At 48.0% G+C, this 19,778-nt stretch overlaps 1 protein-coding gene across 2 annotated transcripts in view; it reads left to right on the forward strand.

The window, feature by feature from the left end:
* RAB5C (RAB5C, member RAS oncogene family) overlaps positions 1 to 19,778 on the forward strand; it is a 31,988-nt gene that overhangs the window by 6,539 nt on the left and 5,671 nt on the right. For both annotated transcript variants that reach the window (XM_065422537.1, XM_065422538.1), the window contains exon 2: positions 15,055 to 15,320. In XM_065422537.1, coding sequence (XP_065278609.1) covers positions 15,155 to 15,320 — 166 coding nt within the window. In that variant the 5' untranslated portion in view covers positions 15,055 to 15,154. The remainder of the gene's footprint in view (positions 1 to 15,054; positions 15,321 to 19,778) is intronic.

A 19,778-nucleotide genomic window follows, 5' to 3' on the forward strand; every position in this document is an offset into this window, starting at 1 on the left:
CAGTGTTTAACCACCCTGACAGTTAGGAACTTTTTCCTAATGTCCAACCTAGACCTCCCTTGCTGCAGTTTAAGCCCATTGCTTCTTGTTCTATCCTTAGAGGCTAAGGTGAACAAGTTTTCTCCCTCCTCCTTATGACACCCTTTTAGATACCTGAAAACTGCTATCTTATGTTAAGTCTGTTCTTCTAATGGGGGGTGGCTGATTGAACCCTGTAAAGCCTTAGATGTGGTCTAATAAAATAATACATTTTCCTTTCATGAATCAGAAAGGAATTCATGTGCATAGTTCCTTGTACTTCATTTTCACCTTATTGCTCCCACTACATGGGTGACCCCTTCTTGCCATAGTGAGGGGAGTGTTTTCCCCAACTTGCCTGAATTTTAAGGTGAAGGACTGAGGTTAAATGATGTACCGAGCACAACACACAGCCAGTGGAACAGAAATTATCCAGCTGACTGCAGACAGAGAGCACCACATCAGTTACACTTGGTTCACGTTTTAAAGATCTGTTTTCACAATCATGAGTGCTAGAAATAGAACTAGCAATGAGGGCTCTAATCTGTGGCAATGGCTGGATTCCATAGCTACAGAACACGGAGTCTTGTCTTAAACATGCCACATTGGCTATCACCACTATAACATCCACAATCTCTAGGTACCTCTGAACATAACAAATAGCGATCTTTTTCTACTTGGTTTTTTAGTGAGCTTACCACACCCATGAGCCCCATTAAAGAGCATGCCTCCAGTTACTGAAACTGGTAGATGTTACTTTGCTATTACCTGTGGAGACTTAACCTTAATAGCAGTACTCCTCAAAATAGCGAACTAGTTCGAATCCTCATTTAAGGACTTTCCCCATTAACTCTTCCTGAGACCCAGATAAAGATCTGAGGTGGTGATGGCAATGTAACTAAATTGCCAGATACTGTAATCCTGCCAAGGATCTTGGGTATGTGGCAGTGTTTGAGTTGATCTAATTGAATATCCTGAATTCCTGTGGCTTACTGCAGACTTAACTTGTGTAATGACCTTCCAAAGTATCAACTTGTCCACATAGGGGTAGTGGAGGTTCTGGCCTCTTCACCTTCTGTTCATCGGGTTTAAAAACTTTATCTGTGTGGAGACATTAACATAAGACCAGCCACTGACCATTCCAAGCAGATACAAAACCTAGCACCAAGACAGGTGTGTAACCAGTGCGCCATGGGAGTTACATTTCTGTGAATTGTTTAAGCTGAAGTGAATACTACAGCCTCCTAGCTTCATGTCAACACTCTTAGCATTGACTTTTTAAAACCATTTTCTACACAAGATGTTGATACAAGTGACTCAAACACCCACCTTCCTTGTTGGATGAGAAATTGGTGTTGTAGCATCAGTGGCATGATTCTTCCCCCCCGCAACAGTTGAACTAAAGAACAGAAATGCTTTCTACAGGACCTGTTCCTGGAAACAGTAAAATAGGCATAAGTGGCTCCTGTGAATGGTCTATGAAATGACAACTCTGAAAACATTAGATCAGCTTTAATTTCTCAGGTGCGAATACATTGATTAGGGAGAAAATACTTCACACTGTGTGTGCTGAGGATGTCTAACTGGTTCCCAAATGCCAGCTACAGACTGTGCTTAGCAGATGTGCTCCAAGCAGCTGTCACAAGTATAACACATCAGAGTATTCCTTGTAACACTAGTAAGTAGAACACTTTTAGACCGTGATTCCGTCCCCTGATGCCCTGTTCTAGCTACAGAGTCTCTTTCCAGAAGCTCTCCAAGGGTGTCACTGACAAGCCAGTGTCCCTCCGGACAGGGTTTATACCCACTTTGCAGAAGTGAAGTGACTCCTCCAGAACAATTCAGTGACTGGCAGAGCTGGGAACAGAACCTCTCTTGCCGTAGGGTTGGAAGAAAATCCAGCAGAAGGCGCCGCCGTAGCCAGAACTGTAGCACTACAGGTGGCCGTACGAGTCCTCGGGGCACAGTCGCACTCTGATCACTGCTTGTTGCTGATTAAAGTCCTGTGCATGTTTTTTACTTGACTTCAGTTATGCAAGTTCTGATAATTCCCTTGCCATGTAAAGATATCACTGAGCTAAATTGGCACACTCAGACTGGTACTAGACATGAATTACCTGACACCTTCCTGAGCCCCGTTTTTATAATGGACTGACTTGGGCCCTGCCTGCCGGCTTTGCCAACTGGTGGTAAAGCAGGAAGATACCTTGGTTAGCAGATGAGTTTGTGCTTTACTGGGCAGTTAATGGCTGGCTTGAGAATATCAATCAAGTCAAAATGCAAGAGTTGTCACTGTAGTCAGTGCGTTCTGGATCTTGGGAAGCTGAAGTCTATGGCTGAAGCCTGTACAGCTGTAACATAGTTATAGTAATTGAAAGTTACTATAACTATCTATCTGACCGTCATTCTTAAACTGAATTCTAGGGTCTCTGTAGCCTTGTCCCACTAGCATTGCCCTGTTCAAATATTAGCAACTTAATTCTCAACTGAATTTCCTCTTTGTGGGTTTGCCTTGCAGTGAGAAGATTCTGTTAATGAAGCTGAATGACTTAAGGAGACAGCATCTCCATTAGCTTGAATGCGGCTTAAATTGTTTGCCTCAATTGAATCACTTAGTAAAGCTTCCGCTGGGAGACGCTCCCAGGAGTCTGGCTGGAATTCTTATCCTGCTCCACACTAAAACGCCTCTTTGGGCAGAACAGATTGGCTTGAGACATGTGTGAGTGTCCCGTGTGCAAACTGGCAGACAGATGGCATGTTCTGCGTTGGTGCTAGGGAAAAGCTGCATATCCTGTAGGTTCTTCACATAACTTCAGAAGTGACAGATCTAGACTTTCTCAGTGGCCTTTCAAAGGCAAACGGTTTCCATTCTCTTTAGAGAACAGCCAGGTGTTGAGTTCCGGGGTAGCCATGCCTCTAACTGTATTTCTGATGAAAGACTAACTCTCTTCCTTTTTAGAATGGAAGCACTTTTAAAATCCAGTTGGCAGTTCCAGTTCTCCTAGGTAAGGTAGATTTACTTTGAAACTCTAGCATGACTTGTGCCAGCACAGTAGCAATGTGCTACCACTTGACTTGTGATTTGAGCACCTAGATTAGAACCTTGACAGGGGCACTTCCTACTGTTCAGCTGCTAGCTCGGTGGACACGGGACCTGTTCATTGGCTACAGCCCTCCCCAGACGTGTTCCTTCCTTTAGCTTGCAGAGGGAAGTGCACTGTGCAGGTAGTGGCTGTAGAAATTGTGAAGTGCAAAGTTGTTCAGGAGATGATGTGGGCTCGGGATAGGGTATCTGGGCGAGGAAAGTTCTAAGCTTGCCTGTGTAGTACACGTCCTGCTGTTAGCTGGATCAACTCTCATATGGTAAGATGACAGTTATGGCTTTCCTCTTGCAAGGCTAGCTTGTCAACTAGCTTATCAGGTTTTTGGCTGGGGGAGTGTTCAATCAAAAGGGCTCTGTGCCTCCGAGTCAGGTAGCTAAACATGTGTTAGTACCCCATGAAGTGTGTACTTCAGTACCGTGGCAACCAAGCCCCTCAGAGTTTGGAGAAAAGCTTGTGGCAGGGGGTAGGTCAGAACACGTCTAACCAGTGGTCTTTAAAGAACCCTTAGACAGGAACCTGCTTTTGTACCAAGGTTTTAGTCTCTCCCTGCCACAGCATGTTGCTTCTCTAGGGCCTGTTTGTGAATGCCGACATCTTTATTAGGGGAAGAAAATAGTTGTTAAATGCCTAATACACAGGTTTTGCAAAGGTAAAGGAGTTTAAGGGGTCAAACATTGTACTAACCTTGAGAGAGAGCAAGTGTGCCTTTAATGATCTTAGGTGAAGCAAAACCTAATTGTCACTAACTCCAAGGTGTCCCTGCCAAGGAATTTAGGCAGCATCTTAAGTAGTTGACAGTCTAAGTACTTCATTGGGGCTTTTTCTTGAGTGGTTGTCACCCAAACAGAGTGAGGCTATTTGCATAGCTTGCTGCAGATGCAGTCCTCCATCTTTGTGCACAGGTTCAACCATTCAGTATAGCCCTCTCCAGTGATGGGTAGTGGGCCCACTGCCGCAAAGACGTTAATGCACTGAGTGGATCATGCAAAGCTGTTCTTCCCAGTTATCCCTCAGAATAAATTAATGCAAGCAGAAATTAAGCCACTAACTTGGTTGTCAAAGGGGTCCTATAAAGCCGTAGGATTTATATGAGCTTGCATGGGAGCCTGGCTATAGTAGGGTACGTCTACGTTGCAATTAAAAACTCACGCCTGGGCCGTGCCAGCTGACTCAGGCTCGTGGGTCTGGGTGAAGAGGCTGTTTAATTGGAGTGTAGATGTCCGGGCTCAGGCTGAAGCCCGAGCTCTAGGATTTTGCGAGATGGGAGGGTCCCAGAGCTTGGGCTGCAGCCCAGGTCAGATGTCTGCACTGCAATTAACAGTCCTGTAGCTGGAGCCCAAGTCAGCTGGAACAGGCAAGACGCAGGTGTCTAACTGCGGTGTAGACATACCTGTAGTGTACATCTGCCGGTGCTTTGAGCTGCAATCAGATGTCCTGTATTAAGGCTGGTGGGCTTGAGTGTAGCAGAAGTGGCTTACTCAGACCCTGATATAGGAAGTAACGCCCACTGAGTAATTTAGGTTATCAGCAAATCACACTTCACCCTCTTCCCGGATGTGAAATTGGGAACCCTTCTCAGGGAGGGGAATCCCTGGTGCTCTGACCTGTGCTGGTTGCTGCAGGTTATTGGTTAATTGTTAAGATGCCGTTGTTAGACCCTTACAGCTCTCCATGCCCTCTGTTCTGCCTGTTTGAGACCTCCTCAGCTCAGGTTACAGCAGGTGCTCAGATCTGGAGTTCCCCTGCTCAGACCTGGCTCGGTGGGAAGGGCCGTTGGCTTTGGAACTTCTCCCTTGGTCTGAATGAGCCCAGTGTGTCGGCTTTCAGAGCAGGTTGCAAGGCTCCACTTGGGTGGTTTTTGGGGGGGGGATGTTGATGGGGAAAGCTGCTTTCTGGCTGTGCTTTTAAACAATTGTTGGGGTGCCTAGGTACTAGGATAGTACCTTATTTGCTAAATCTCTAAAATCAGCATGACCTGCCTTGCACTGCGGTTTGCTTCTAAACTGAAATGCCCCAAGAGCTCAGGTACCCTAAATAGGACCAAATAAAGGAACCCTGCAGCCCAGTGTCCTGTCCAGATGCTCCCTGCAGAAATCTAGCCTGGTTACCAAACGCTGACACCCAGAATCCCTGAACGTGCACTTAATTCTAATCCGTTTCTCAGACACTCCATTGGTCAAGTCTAACTTCATGGCCATTGAAACTTTGTTGTCCAGCAATACCCTTCTAGGGCTTGCAGCGTGTGGCTAGCAATTGGGCTAATGCATTGGGCCCCTAACAAGCCCTTCATAGCAAATGTAAAGCTGACAGCTTCTTTTCAGTGCTCTTCTACTTATTTCTTCCTCTATGTATCAGTCCAGCTCCCCCCGCTGAGCCTACCCTGTGACAGTGAAGGGTAGAAGGCAGAGAGAGCTGCGTGAAGTCCTCTCTAAGGCGTCCGACTAGCCAGCTAAGGCGTTGGTTTAAATTAAAATCCCAGCTATAAACTGGTGTTGCAATAATTGTCTGCAAAACCATTTTGAATAAGCTGGTGATCTCGTAAATGAAACTCGCCTCTGAAAGCTGAGTGGCAAGACGCCATCTGAAGCTCTTTGTCACTATTCTCTCTAACGAAGGGTGGCAGACAGCAGCTGTGGCAGGCAAGGTTGAGGACTGATCAGAGCTGGATGCTATAGGGGCATCAGTGATGGGCTGAATCATTATAAACTGCTAGGTAGGGTCTTTGGTAATAAACCTCTATCCCTTGCCTCAAAGCCGGCAGGGCTGCTGGGAGGGGTTTGTAGTTTGTAGTTATGTAAGAGCAGTGACTCATCCAGCAGGAGCACACGCCTCTCCACAGCAAAGCAAGGAAACACAAAGGTACAAGCTTTTGCCTGAACCTCATGTGACCTCCGACTTCTGGGTTCTCTACCTCTAAAGAACTCCAGTTTCCAGCAACTGTATGGTATGAACCGAACTGCATATTCGTCAGTCCTGAGTGTTTGAACAATTTATTTAGGGTAGTTGCAGTTGGTGGTTGTTCCTGCTCTGCCAAAGTCCCGAACTGCAGCACTTGGCTTTCACCGGAGAGTCCAGTTTTCCTCTACCCCCAAACAAAACTGGTCTTAAATCAGCAAGAAGTGTTTCTGAAGATGGCCTGGTGCTCCCTGCAGCTCTTGGTAGAAGTCTGCTAAATATTGTTGCCTCAGGCTTGATTCTTGACACGTCTGTTTTAGGGTTCAATCCTTGAATCTTTTGGCAAAACTTACTGGAGGCTGCCGTCACCACAAACTTTGGGCAGGTACATGGACAACATGTTTAATATATGTTCTCTTGCTTCACTTAAGTCTGTCCCCTTCCTGCTTATTGAAAAGGGATTCACTTCTGTGCATTCAGATTTGATGTGTAAAAATAACTCCTTGTATCAGGTCCTAAAGTGTTGCTCACCTGTACTCCGAACCCCCCCCTTCCCCATCGTATCAGTTTCTAGCTGTCCGTTCCAATGTGCCACAACAGGCACAAACTGCTCTCTTACGCTTTCCCTGGCTTGCCTCTGCCCACTGACAGGATTGGCAGTCTGCAGCTTCAGCTTGTACTTTCCGTTCATTTGTGTCCCAGCTACACTGTTAACATATGTGGTAGACTGTGATCTGCCTCTCCTAGCTGAAACGCCCATGGTAGTGAGACCATGTTGTTAAACCAAAAAGTACCACTGCATCAATTTTGGCTTGTGGTAAAAAGGAGACCGGAAAATAGCTATAAACACTAATAGAACAAATGACAATGACTTGTAATGCAAGTTGTTAGCTGGTAGATATCCCTAGCTAGGCGGTCTCATTTGCCTCTTAAAAAGTTTGTGTGTGTACATACATACATTTCCCCCCCCCCCCCCTCCCTTAGTCTGCATTCTGAAATCTCACTAATTGGAATAGGCCCCATGGCTTGGCTTGCATCATAACCAAGATTGCAGAGGTTCTCCTCTGAACTTCTCCTGCGCCAGCCTTTCTCTGATCAGTTGAATAGCGAGCAGTCGCTTCCTGTGCACGGGAAGGAGTTATTGAAAGCGAGAAGCTAAAGATCCAGAAATCCTCTGGAAGTGGTAACTTGAGGCAAGGGGTGGAGGATGCAGCAAGTGCTGGGATTCCTCCTCTTAACCAGTCTCTGCAGTTCCCTTCTGGGAGGAGGCATCGGCGCGCAGACTGGATGGTAGGAGTCTGGACCAGGCACTGACGTGCAAGTCTTCGTTCAAACTCATTATGATGCTACTTTCTTTTAAATGATGAGAGAAACAGACTTCAGAAATAAGCTCCTACTCCAGCAAGTGTAACTGAGGACTCCAGTCTAATTGTATGGGGGCGCGAGTCCATCAGCTCTCAAGAATGCCTGCTTGACTGGCTGGGGACTTGAACTTCCGTGGTGTGAACATACCCTTAAAGCTGAGCTGAGAATTGGCAGCCTGTCTGTCATGCTGCCCCATGTCCCAGCACACCTACTTGGTTTAAAGTTGTCAGTCTTTCAGCTGAGCAGTATTGACCCAAAGCACCGTTGTCCAGTCACTTGCAGATGTTCATGCAAAAGGGTTGTAAAATAAAAATGCTTTTGTGACTGGCAGGAGCTGATCTGCAGCAAGGCATAGTGTGGACGGGAGCTGCTGAGCTTCCATACACTTACTGATGTTAGACTATGCGTCGCAGCACATCTTGTGAGAGCAGAACTGCACCCATATTTGGCATATGCACAAACTGAACACTGCTATTTTTAATGTGGCTAATTATATAAACTGTCTTCTGTCTGAAATCAGTTAGCTATTTGTTCTGCTTTAGGCCTTTGCCAACTTTGAGTTTAATTCAGAATGTTTTTATACCTAGTTGTAGGCCGCAAGACATCAAATAGACTTAAAGCCAAGCAAGAGACAGCAAATACTTACGTCATGCAGCAGGGAAGGTACAGTATCTCTCAATGATTGCATGGATATAAGACACACAGTGCTTTCCCAATTGTAAGACCGCACTGTAGCTGGCAGTGAAGGCTAGACAAAAGTCCAAGTTGCAGTTGCAAGAAACTGCTTACAGCTGGCATCAGGAAGTCAGGGAATTTGTCTCTCCAAGTGAAGTGTTGGGCATGATCCCTTCTGTACTGGTTTGGTGTGTGCTAGCTTTGGGACCGAAACCCAGCAGTGCACTGCTGAATTATGTCAAGGACCTAAAGAAAGCTTGTGTGGAGTGCCTAGCAAAGTATGGCCCTGGTGCCTGATTTGAGCTACTGTGCTTCAAATATTCTTCTGAATCAGAGACTAGAATGCATACGTTCATCATCCTTTAACCAGCTCCAGCACTGGTAAAAGGTGCTGCATTTACAACCCTGAGCGCGAGTTCTCGTTCCCCGTGGAACACCTACAGAAGCAGGGCCAGGTTCCTCCTGGCCCTTACCTCCCCCAAACACGTGGAGGGGCCACCGTTATGGAGGCACGAGGTATTGCCGCTTTGGCCAGTAGTCTAGTCCCAGGAGTAAGATGCTTCAAACCCCTGGACCATGCAGTCTCCTTATAAACTTTTCTTTGGGAGTGGGTGACTTGGCGCCTGCTGAGAGCAGTCGTACAAGCTGTACTTCCTCCGGTGATTCTGCTCTGGCTTATGTGATATGACCTGATTGCAGGATCCTGGGTCTTCGCTTTACTTGGGAGGTAGTGAAATAGGAATATGGGTCACATTGAGACTTGATGTTGCCAGCAAACTGGTTTCCTTCTGTTGCCTGCTCTGGGAATCTCCCAATCTCATTTCAGAGGTCATTGTTTGGTTGAGGAATAATTTGCATGGTATTCAATGTGCAGAATGTGACCGATCTGAAAGAGCAGCTTAGTGTTTGCCTGTTGCTGATAGAAGCTGCCCTCTTAAACCAAGTCAAGGTTAAACAAGCAAAAGCTATTCTGCCACAAGGAGGGCTACATGATTAGAGGAGAAATTCTGAGGGGTGGAGGAGGCCAAGTGCCTCAGCCTGGTACGGAGGCAGAGCCTTTCACATGCACATCTCTGATCTGGATGGGAACCAAGTTGGCTGTGGCTAGAAGTAATGAACGTCGATCTCGTCAGAGTCTTGCAAGACTTTCTGGTGAAGTGACGTCTGTGTCTCCAGAACCAACCCAGCTGGCATTCTCAGAGGACATGGGGGGGGCTGACGCGTAACATCTTAACTAGAAGTGCCTTTCCAGAAAGGGATTGGGGAATGCTAACGGCATTTTGGGCTGTATAAGTAGGGGCATTGCCAGCAGATCAAGGGACGTGATCATTTATCTCTATTCAACATTGGTGAGGCCTCATCTGGAGTACTGTGTCCAGTTTTGGGCCCCACACTAAAAGAAGGATGTGGAAAAATTGGAAAGAGTCCAGCGGAGGGCAACAAAAATGATTAGGGGTCTGGAGCACATGACTTACGAGGAGAGGCTGAGGGAACTGAGATTGTTTATTCTGCAGAAGAGAAGAATGAGGGGGGATTTGATAGCTGCTTTCCCCTACCTGAAAGGGGGTTCCAAAGAGGATGGATCTAGACTGTTCTCAGTGGTACCTGATGACAGAACAAGGAGTAATGGTCTCAAGTTGCAGTAGGGGAGGTTTAGGTTGGATATTAGGAAAAACATTTTCACTAGGAGGGTGGTGAAGCACTGGAATGGGTTACCTAGGGAGGTGGTGGAATCTCCTTCCTTAGAGGTTTTTAAGGTCAGGCTTGACAATGCCCTGGCTGGGATGATTTAGTTGGGAATTGGTCCTGCTTTGAGCAGGGGGTTGGACTAGATGACCTCCTGAGGTCCCTTCCAGCCCTGATATTCTATGGTTCTATTATTCTAATGCTGGGAAGCTCTGTTCTCATCCCAATGGATGTTGAAAAGACAAACCGAGGGCTTACAGGTGCAGCTCACGCATGGTACCCAGACACAGCTTTTCCTGGTAGGACTGTCTCTAGCTAGTGTGACCAAGGGTTAGTGCTTCGGGACCCTGAATTCACTGCATTATCTAGCTGTGAATGTTGGTGACATGAGTAGTCATCAAATTCTAGGGGTGTTCTCTCCTTGTTCTGCATCAGGAACAGCACACGCTTCCTTTGTTCCTAACGAATGAATTCCCATATGCTTAATGTCATCGGGTATGATCCTTTTATAGCAGAGCATTATGGCATTTAACAGAAAAACCGGATAATCAAAAGCAAATCAATCTCTTTTCCCAGCAGTGTCTTGTACAGATGGGCTTCTGGTGAAAGATGGTCCTTCCAAAGGAAATCATGTGAAACGTTTGTCATGGCTTTCTGCCTTAGTCTGCAGGTAGAGAGAACTGTGGCAGGAATGCCTGGCTTTCTAGTCACTCATTACATGTACAGTTATAATGCACATTCAAATGAGCCTCATCCCTGGGTGGAGTGAAACCTGCATCCAATCCTGTTTGCCTGTAATAACTTGGTTGTCGGTAGTGTCATGAGAAAGTTTAGCATTGTTGCAGGATTCATTCTAGACAAACTTGCTGGAAGCATGGTTTTGCTGGTAATCTGGAATTTGTTGATAAGATGGACTGTGGGGAGCCGATGCTGCTTCCCTTACCTATGACCATGACACCCTAGAGCATGCTGAACTCCGAACCCTGGCCTTTGCTAAGGAATTGCACTAGCGTAAGTGTGACAAGGCGCTGAGCAGGAAGAGCGCAGAATCCGCCCCCTGCCATGCCAGCCCCATCTAAGTGAATAAAGTGGAGCTGGCTAGGACCTGCCCTAAGTGGGGAATGAGAGCCAGCTGCCAGCCTGGGGCTATACAAGAGGCTGGGAAGAAGGAAGCGAAGGTGGGACAAGAGGAGAGTGAGGGGGTGCAGGCAGGCAGAGAGAAAGCTCTTCCCTCCTGGGTTCAGACACGAGGAACCCAGAGCTGTGCACACTGTGTGGTGAGAAGGTGGTGGGAGCACAAATGTGTAAATAAAAGCACCAGTGGTTTCAGAATCCGAGGGTCTGAGTGACTTTATCTCAGCCCGGCAGGAGCCAAGAGGCCCCTGCTGTGAACGGTTACTGTAAGAAATGACAGGTGTATCTTTCTTCATGTTCTGTGATCAGGGGCTGAAATCTTCTTCAATGTCACTGTTTCTATACATGCACATTCCCAAATCCTGTCCGGAGTTGGTGTGGGAGTGGTTTTCCATAGCTGCCTTCACAAACCAGTAATTACTGACCAGGGGTTCTTCACATGTCTTGGCAATGTGACATTTGATGGATGATCACTCAAGTAGTGCTTGTATTGTGGTACTACTCAGATATTCTCTCCCCCGCCGCTCCCCAAATCAGGGCTCCATTCTGTTTCGGGGGACAGCCTCTCGGAAGCTGCTCCGGTTCCAAAGAGATTACAATCTAAAGTGGTTTGTCCTGCAGGAAAACTCCTAGGTAGCTCAACCTGAAAGCAAGATTAGTCCTACTTGAAGTTCTGAAGTCTCTTCCAAACGTCCTTGCTACCCGCAGAGTTTCTTTAGGGTCAGAAAGCTCAAGGTTCTGTTCTCTAACTCCTCAGTGTCCCTACAGCGCAGTTAGGTACAATCCTGAACAGAGTGCTTCCAAAGCAAGCCATTTTTCTGTAGGCCATCTCTGGCAGCCCAAGCTGGACTGCTCCTTGCAGCTTGTCAAGTGCCACCTGGACATGTGTGCACTGCCAATCTGGAGCAGCTGGGAATCCTAATGACCAAGTCCAATCTGTGGCTGGGTGAAATGATGGCTGAGAAATGATTCTATCTAAGTCGGTCTTTGCAAATTAAGATATTGACCTCTGAGCTCTGTGACCTGGGGTCCTGGAAGTCTACTGCTTGAGAAGGCTTGGGCTAGAGTTTCTTTTCAGGAAACTACCAAAAGGGAGTCCTGCCTGTCATGCTTGGGATGCCAACCCAGGAAGACAACACTGGCTTTTCGAAGCTTCCCCTAGGCTGCTCTTCATCAAACCGGAAGCGCATTCACTTATGAAGCTGAAGTGCTGATAAGGAAATAACTGTTTTCATATCTGATTGGGCTAAAAATTCTTCACTGTGGCTAAAATGATAAAATATATATTAAACAAAGAGATAAAGGAAAAGGGAGCCATTAACAGCTGCAAGCCAAGGTAATTATCCTTCCCCGACAGTGACTAGCGCTACGTGGCTGGAGGAGGCACAGTTGTGGGGCTTTCATGTGTGTGGGACTTTGTCTGTTTTGTGTGATACAGCAACTCGCCTGTCGCTTTTACTCATGCCTTTGGGATAATCCGTATACATTTGCAGTGTTGGGTTAGTATTGCACCTCTACCGTAAGAGGAACAGAACTGTGACAAAGCAGTATAAATAGACCAGTGCACTGGGGTAAAACGCTCTGGATGATAACCTACTGTGGGGGGTGTGTCATGCTGAGACTAATGCCTTTAAATAAAACAAAACCACAAAAAACAAAACCTTGCATGTATTGGGATGGTGAAGCGCAGGAGTAGCAGCATGGCATAGGCTGGACTGAAGTGACAGACTGGACAGGGATTGAAAGCGCACAGTAGAACCCCAGAGTTACAAACGGACTTGTCAACCACACACCTCATTTGGAACTGGAATTACGCAATCCGGTAGCAGCAGAGACACCGTTCCAATACTGTTAAATGTAAACTACTAAAACATAAAGATTTGACAAGGTAAGCAAGCTGTTTCTGTGCTTGTTTCATTTAAATTAAGATGGTTTAAAAGCATTTTCTTCTGCATAGTAAAGTTTCAAAGCTGTATTGTCAATCATCGGTTGAAAACTTTTTGAAAGAATCCTAATGTTTTGTTCAAAGTTATGAACACCAGGAATGGAAGATTTTCAGAACACTTGGAGGTTCTACTATATCAAGTTAATATAACCCTTGCTTCCCACTGCATATGCCAAAATTGATAACTGGTTGATTTTGTCATTGCTCCCACTAGCAGCGTTAGTAGCAATCACTAGAGCTCCTGTTGATTTCTATGTAGGAGACTGGTCACTTCATAGCCTCTGCTATGTCTACTACATTGTCTACTACAGTGAGGTGGCAAAATCTGTAGATAGTTTAAATCCAGAGCAGGCTGCAAAGAGTTCAAAGGGATCTCTCAAAACTGGGTGACTGGGTAACAGAACGGCAGATGAAATTCACTATTGATAAATGCAAAGTAATGCACATTGGAAAACATAATCCTAATTATACATACAAAATCATGGGGTCTACATTAGCTACAGTCAGATTTTGGAGTCCTTGTGAATGGTTCTGTGAAAACATCTGCTCGATGTGCAGCAGCAGTAATCAAAAAGCTAATTATTAGAAACCATGAGGAAAGGGATAGATAATAAGACAGAAAATTATCCTAATGCCATATGCAAATCCATGGTATGCCCACACCTTGAATGCTGCTTGCAATTCTGGTTAATCCATCTCAAAGATGCATTAGAGTTGGAAAAGGTACCGAGAAGGGCAACAAAAATGATTGAGGGTATGGAACAGCTTCTGTATGCAGAGAAATTAAAAAGATGGGGGCTGTCCATCTTGCAAAAGAGATGACTTGGGGTGGGGGGGAAGATACGAGGGGTCTATAAAAGTATGACTGGTGTGGAGAAAGCAAATAAGTATTATTTACCTCTTCACATAAAACACAAACCAGGGATCAGCCAATGAAGCAACAGGCAGCAGGTTTAAAACAAACTTCATCCAGTGCCAAGTCCATCTGTGGAACTTGTTGAACAGGGGATGTTGTGAAAGCCAAATGTATAACTGGGTTCACAAAAGAATGAGAGAAGTTGATGGAGGGTAGGTCCAGCAATGGCTGCTAGCAAAGTTGGTCAGGGGCACAATCCCATGCTCTGGGTGTCCCTAAACCTCTGATTGCCAGTAGCTGGGGGTGGATGTCGGGGGCTGGATTGCTTGATAAATTGCGTAGTTCTGTTCATTCCCTCTGAAGCATCTGGCATGGGCCACAGTCACAAGACCGGTTATTGGGCAAGATGGACCATTGGTCTGACATAGTCTGGCCGTTCTTGTGTTCTTAGTTGGGAGTCTCTCTTCCCATCCAAACAGAGTAAATGTTTGACTTCCTTAGTGGTGTGATTCTCCATACAATGATTCTTAATGTGTGTCATCGTACAGACTACTTTGTAAGATCCTCTGCCCTTAACACCCCAACTCCCCATGACTTCCTGTGTTCCAATCTCTGGACCACCCAGTGCTTCAGGAACCCCTGGTTTAACAGACTGCATTTGGCTAAGCCACCTAAGCTCTTACAGTTGTAAGCATTCCTGAGCTCCGACCACGTCTTCACTTTATGGAGGTGGCTTGATACTCCGTTTGCTCATAAGGGAGGAAAGGGGCTCTGTCGTACCGTACATGCCAGGGCACTGAAGATGGGTTAATCCCACTCCATGTGTAGCTAGCGTGACTTGCGAGAGCAAGTACCCTAGTGTGTGTATTGGTTCTAATGACTTCTGCCATCGAACAGTTTCACAAAGGGACTGGAGGTGGGGGAGGCTCATGCAATTTGGCTGATCTGTGGCCTGTATGAAACTAGTCTGTTCGTGATCCAGTTTTCGGTAGGCAAGTATCCAAACACTTGGCAGGAATTGCTTTAGGGTTCTCTGCTACCTGTCTTAGCAGCGAGGAGAGCATGGTGCATGGCTAGTGTCCCTGGTGGCAGGCTCCGGAGTCTGGGACTCACTTCAAACGAAGTACTCGGTGAGATCACTGGCGAGGGCGAGCTGAGGGGGGTTGGTCTCGAGCATTAACAAGTACCTGATCCTTCCTCCAAGGATGGACCGATAATGCACCCTGTTTACTTGGAGATTCTGATTGGGTGGGGTGGGAGGGGATTCCTTCCTGCTTCTGCAGGAGATGAGCTCGCTTCTGGAATACATGATCAGACCAAAATCCTTCTGCAGGGGATGCTACTAATGTGCAATCTCAAATGTCTTCCTCTTCCAGTTGGAAACCCACCTTCCCTGAGTGAATCTGAGTCCACAACCAGCACAATCCCCTTGCCCCTGAAGTCTGGGCTCTTGGCACTGCCGCACTGTAACGGACCATGGCGGGTCGAGGTGGAGCTGCTCGACCGAATGGACCAGCTGCTGGAAACAAAATTTGTCAATTTAAACTTGTCCTCTTGGGGGAGTCGGCAGTGGGGAAATCCAGCCTCGTCCTGCGGTTTGTCAAGGGCCAGTTTCACGAGTACCAGGAAAGCACAATCGGAGGTGAGTGCTCAGGGCCGTGATGGGGAAGCCGCAAGAGCCCCGGTCCATGAACTAGAGGGTTGGTTTCAAAGGAGCAGGCTAGTGGCTAATGCAGGGGTTAGGCTAGAACTCAGAACTCCCTAGTTGTGCCACTGATGCTCACCTTGGGTGAGTCCCTTCCCATGCCGGAGTTCCTGATTTGTAAAACGAGTGTAATTCTTGCCGGGCTCAGCAGTTCGGGATCTGCTGTAAGTGTTCATTAAAGCACTCTGCAGTTCTTGGGTAAAAGGACCTCTCTGTTTAAAGGCTGGCTTGGATCCCAGTGTTAGGTGTGGGGTGGGTAAACTCGGCTTGTCGTCTTTCCAAAGCCGGTGAAGGGAGTTCTAGAATCCTTACGCTGTCCTAGGCTGACGACCTTGCTCCAATGTCCCCTCTCGCTGCGATGGGGGAAGTTGTCACAGGCACATTACGTTGTTGCCTGTGTGGAAAAGTTCACTGAGACCCAACCTACTTTGTGCTGAGATTGATGTGTTCTCAAGGGGGACCCAGGAGAGTCTGCTCAGCACTCTGCCAGCTGGGAACCCCTGCCCTGAGGGAAGGCGATCTTGAAATGACGTTCTTAGAAAGCTGCTGCTGTGCATGGCGAGCATGGGGTTTCCCCAGTGTCCTCGACTCACTTTCCCTTCCCGCCCAACTGGCTGCCGCTCTCCACCCCACAGCCGAGAAGCTGCTGGGCTTGGAAACAGCGGAAATGAACCTGGCAGCCTGAGCTAGTCTGGCTTGGCAATCGTGTTTCCTGCTGCTGGAAAGTCCTAAGACTGGGCTGATCCAGTATGGCCAATGGTCCATCTACCAATATTAGGATGCTCACTTCTAACAGTGGCTGGTGCCAGAAGCTTCAGAGGGAGTGAACAGAACAGGGCAGAAGAGATCCAGTCCCAGCTTCTGGAAGTCAGAGGTTTAGGGACACCGAGCATGGGGTTGTGCCCTGACCATCTTCGCTACTAGCCATTGCTGGACCTACCCACCATGAACTTTTGAACCCAGTTATACACCACATCTCCTGGCAACGAGTCCCACTGTAGACTCTGCGTTGCGTGAAAAAGTTCTTCCTTCTGTTTGTTTCCACCTGCCTATTGATTTCATTGGGTGACCCCTGGTTCTCGTGTTGTACAAAGAGGTAAATAACTCCTCCCTTTTCACTTTCTCCACACCAGGCATGATATTCTAGACTTCTATCAACCCCCATCCCTCCCTTAGTTGTCTCTTCCAAACTGAATAGTCCTGGTCTCTTTGCTCTCTCCTCATATGGAAGCCGTTCCAGACCGCTAATTATTTTTGTTGCCCTTCTCTGTACCTTTTCCAGTTCTAATGTCTTTTCCCTGTCAGCAGGGAAGCTGTAGTGACTGATATCCATTTTACTTAACTGCTGTCCATTCTCCACTGCTCCCCAGAGTAACCCAACATAGACAATAACTTCATAGTTGGCCTCAGTCTGGCATTAAGTCCAGAATATCTGGTCTAGGAATTCTCTAGATACAGAAATGCAGTTCTTCACAAATATTCTCTGGCGTCTGTGGGACTGGTGAACCTTGATTGCTTTCAATGCGTTCATCTGAGCTGAAGAAAGCATGTTCCATTAGTCAAGCAGGACCTTTAGACCTGTCCTATGAATGGCCTCTTCCGTTTGAAGCAGGTGAACCGCTGGCCGTGATCTTGCTTCTCCAGCCCAGTGTTCTCACTTTGAGCACTGCACAGTTTACCTCAGACATTCGATGGCATGTCTGCCCGACTGAGGGTGTCGGGCCTAGGAAACAGAGCTAACTTAACACCCATCCTACTTGATTTGGTTGTCAAATCTCACAGCCTTGTATTGATCTTAAATAACCAGAAAGCAAACCGGCCTTTGCCATTTGTAAAGGAAAACTGGAGGCTGAATATCCTGGAGGGCTGCCGAATAGCGCTCCCAGGGGAGTCTGGAGGAATGTTAACGAGACGGGAAAGCTTGTTCTGGAACTCTAGAAATGACTCTGCTGTCTGATGCAGTCTGTGGCAGAGTAAATGGGCCACTGGCAAAGAGCTTTTTTTTTTTTTTTTGGCTGCAGTTACCTGGCTGAAGAGACTTGCTGGCTGGCCATTGGTAGAGTGCGTATTAAAGTGCTCCTGCTGTTGAGAAGCTTCCAGGGCCCCCTCGAAAGGGTTAAGACAAAAGGCACTTTTCTGTGCAGAGTAATCTTTTTAAAAAAAAAAAAGGGGGGGGGGGGGCGTGCATACAAACCCCTTTGCAGGCTTCATGTAAAAAGCAGCCTCCACTTGGCTTTGAGCTTCACTTGTAAGTGTTGGCAAACTGGCTTTTTACCCACGCTGCTGGGAAGTAACTTTACATGCATTGTGCAGGTGAAATGGAAGGCTTCAGCCTTCCTCCTGGTAGGGCATAACTAGTGCCACAATAGCGAAGAGGAAGCTGTCGAATGTCTGCGCCCCACTCAGCACTGCCTGATAGAGAACTCCTGGCGTGTCCGAACCTCAGGAAGGTCTAAACCCCAGCTTTCCACCAGCATGTGCTAGTTTGCCTGTGATAGCAGCTCTCCCCTTCCACCTCTGCCCCTGGGAGCTGGTTAGGGCATTGAGCCTGACAGTCCCTGGGTGCAGGGGCCATGGGAACATGCTCCCCCAATGCAGGGGGTGTGCACAGCAGGTCTGGGCCCTCTATCGAGAATGGCAGAAAGGGAACACACAGAGCATGGCCCTCTGGTTGGAAGGGCAGAGTTACCTTTCACTTTCATTTCATGGAGGGGACCTTTCCAAGCGCATAAAAACAGGAAGAGACAACAGCCTGGTGCCTTGATGTACGGTCAGTGACTTGGGTGAGACGTGCAGGACTAGACACTCACCTGCGCTAGTCACGCCAGCCGAATGACGTGGACGTGGTAGTGAATCTATTCGGGAAGCCACATGGGTGTGTTTGGATCAGCTGTTCTGCCCAGAAAGCCGCTTCCAGACACGCCCATCTCTGTCTGACCCACGTGTCTCTGGAGTGGAGCAGGGCCCCAGCGTGTTCTACTGGATCAGCAGCCTGGGCATTGATGTCCTCTTGGCCCAGAACACCCTGCGACTGCCTGCGTAGCACTTAATTCTTCTCCATCGCCCCGCCAGCTCTGGCCTGGCCCCCACCTGCTGAGGAGAGGGAGGCTGCATTGTCCACCCAGCCGTGACCTCTCCGAGCCTGGCAAGGGGCTAGCTGGGATGGGGAGAACTAGGAAGGAATTTGTCAGTGTGGCTAGACAGCTTTCAGGTGACAATCACTGCTGTCCAATGACTCGGGCTGGATTTCACCCTGTGACACAGACCCCTCTCAGCATATGCACAGTGTGCCCGGCCGTTTAACAGCATCGTCAGCTGGGTGAAGAGCTGCTAGCCCGCCGTTGCAGTCAGTCAGCAGGCGCCCCTTGAGGATCTGCAGCTGGCCTCAGCTACCTTGTGCGGGGTTGGAGGGACCCCATTTGAAGAGTGGCCACACAATTGCCCTGCCCTTGAAACCACTTCAGGGATGACGCCTGGGCAGTCAGAACCTGGTGGGCCGATGGCTGGGTCGGTGATAGTCATTAACAACGGTCGTCGCTGCCCACTCATTACACCAAGCAGATTCCACTGTCCTGTCCTGTGGGGGCATACGTGACCGTAACGACACACAGGAGAGGCTTAGTCCATTCCAATCCCCTGAGCCGTCACTCCCTTGGTCTGTGGTAACTTGAACTTAAAAGCGCGCTGCAGAGCAGGCAAACCGTATGAAAGTGACCCTGCCCCAGGAGCTACCTGGCCTATAGTGACCTGCTTTTCTGACCGCGGTCGGGGGCTGAATGACACCGTCCCCTAGAGGGACCCTGGGCAGCTTTACATGTAACTAGTGGCCTCAGCTCTATTTGTAGCACTTTCCGGATGTAGCTGGCTCCCTCAGTGCAGCACCATGGTCAGAAACGGGATTCACAGTAAGGAGGCATAAGAACAAGTGGCTAGAACCTGACCACTGACAACAGGGCAGGAGACAAGGAGCCAGGACAGCTGGGCTCCATTCCTGGCTCTGCTACACGGATCTCCTAGCTCAGGAACCCGCTCCACGCCTCACTGGTAAACGCGCTGAGATCTCCAGAGGTGCTAGGGGCACATCATCCTCGCGTCCCAGGGCTGTCGACGTGAGCACTGGAAGACACGCTGAGATCCCACTCTGGGCCTTAGCAACCATGTGAAGAGCGCCTCTAAGCTAGCCTAGCTGTCGACTGTGTGAGGAGCAAGTCCTCTCCCAGTGTGCTGCAGGGGCTAGGCGCGCAGTAGCGTGCTGTGCTCGGATGCACCATGGGGCAGACCAGTTCGGCTGTGTCTCTGGCTGCTGTAACTATGGTTTAGTTCCTGTCTCTAGCTCATGATTGTTGTAGTGTTAAGATACCCTAGCTGTAGCCACTGGCAGCATACCTGACTGCT

The sequence above is a fragment of the Emys orbicularis genome, chromosome 25 (genome assembly GCF_028017835.1).
Source record: "Emys orbicularis isolate rEmyOrb1 chromosome 25, rEmyOrb1.hap1, whole genome shotgun sequence".
Lineage (NCBI taxonomy): Eukaryota > Metazoa > Chordata > Testudines > Emydidae > Emys > Emys orbicularis.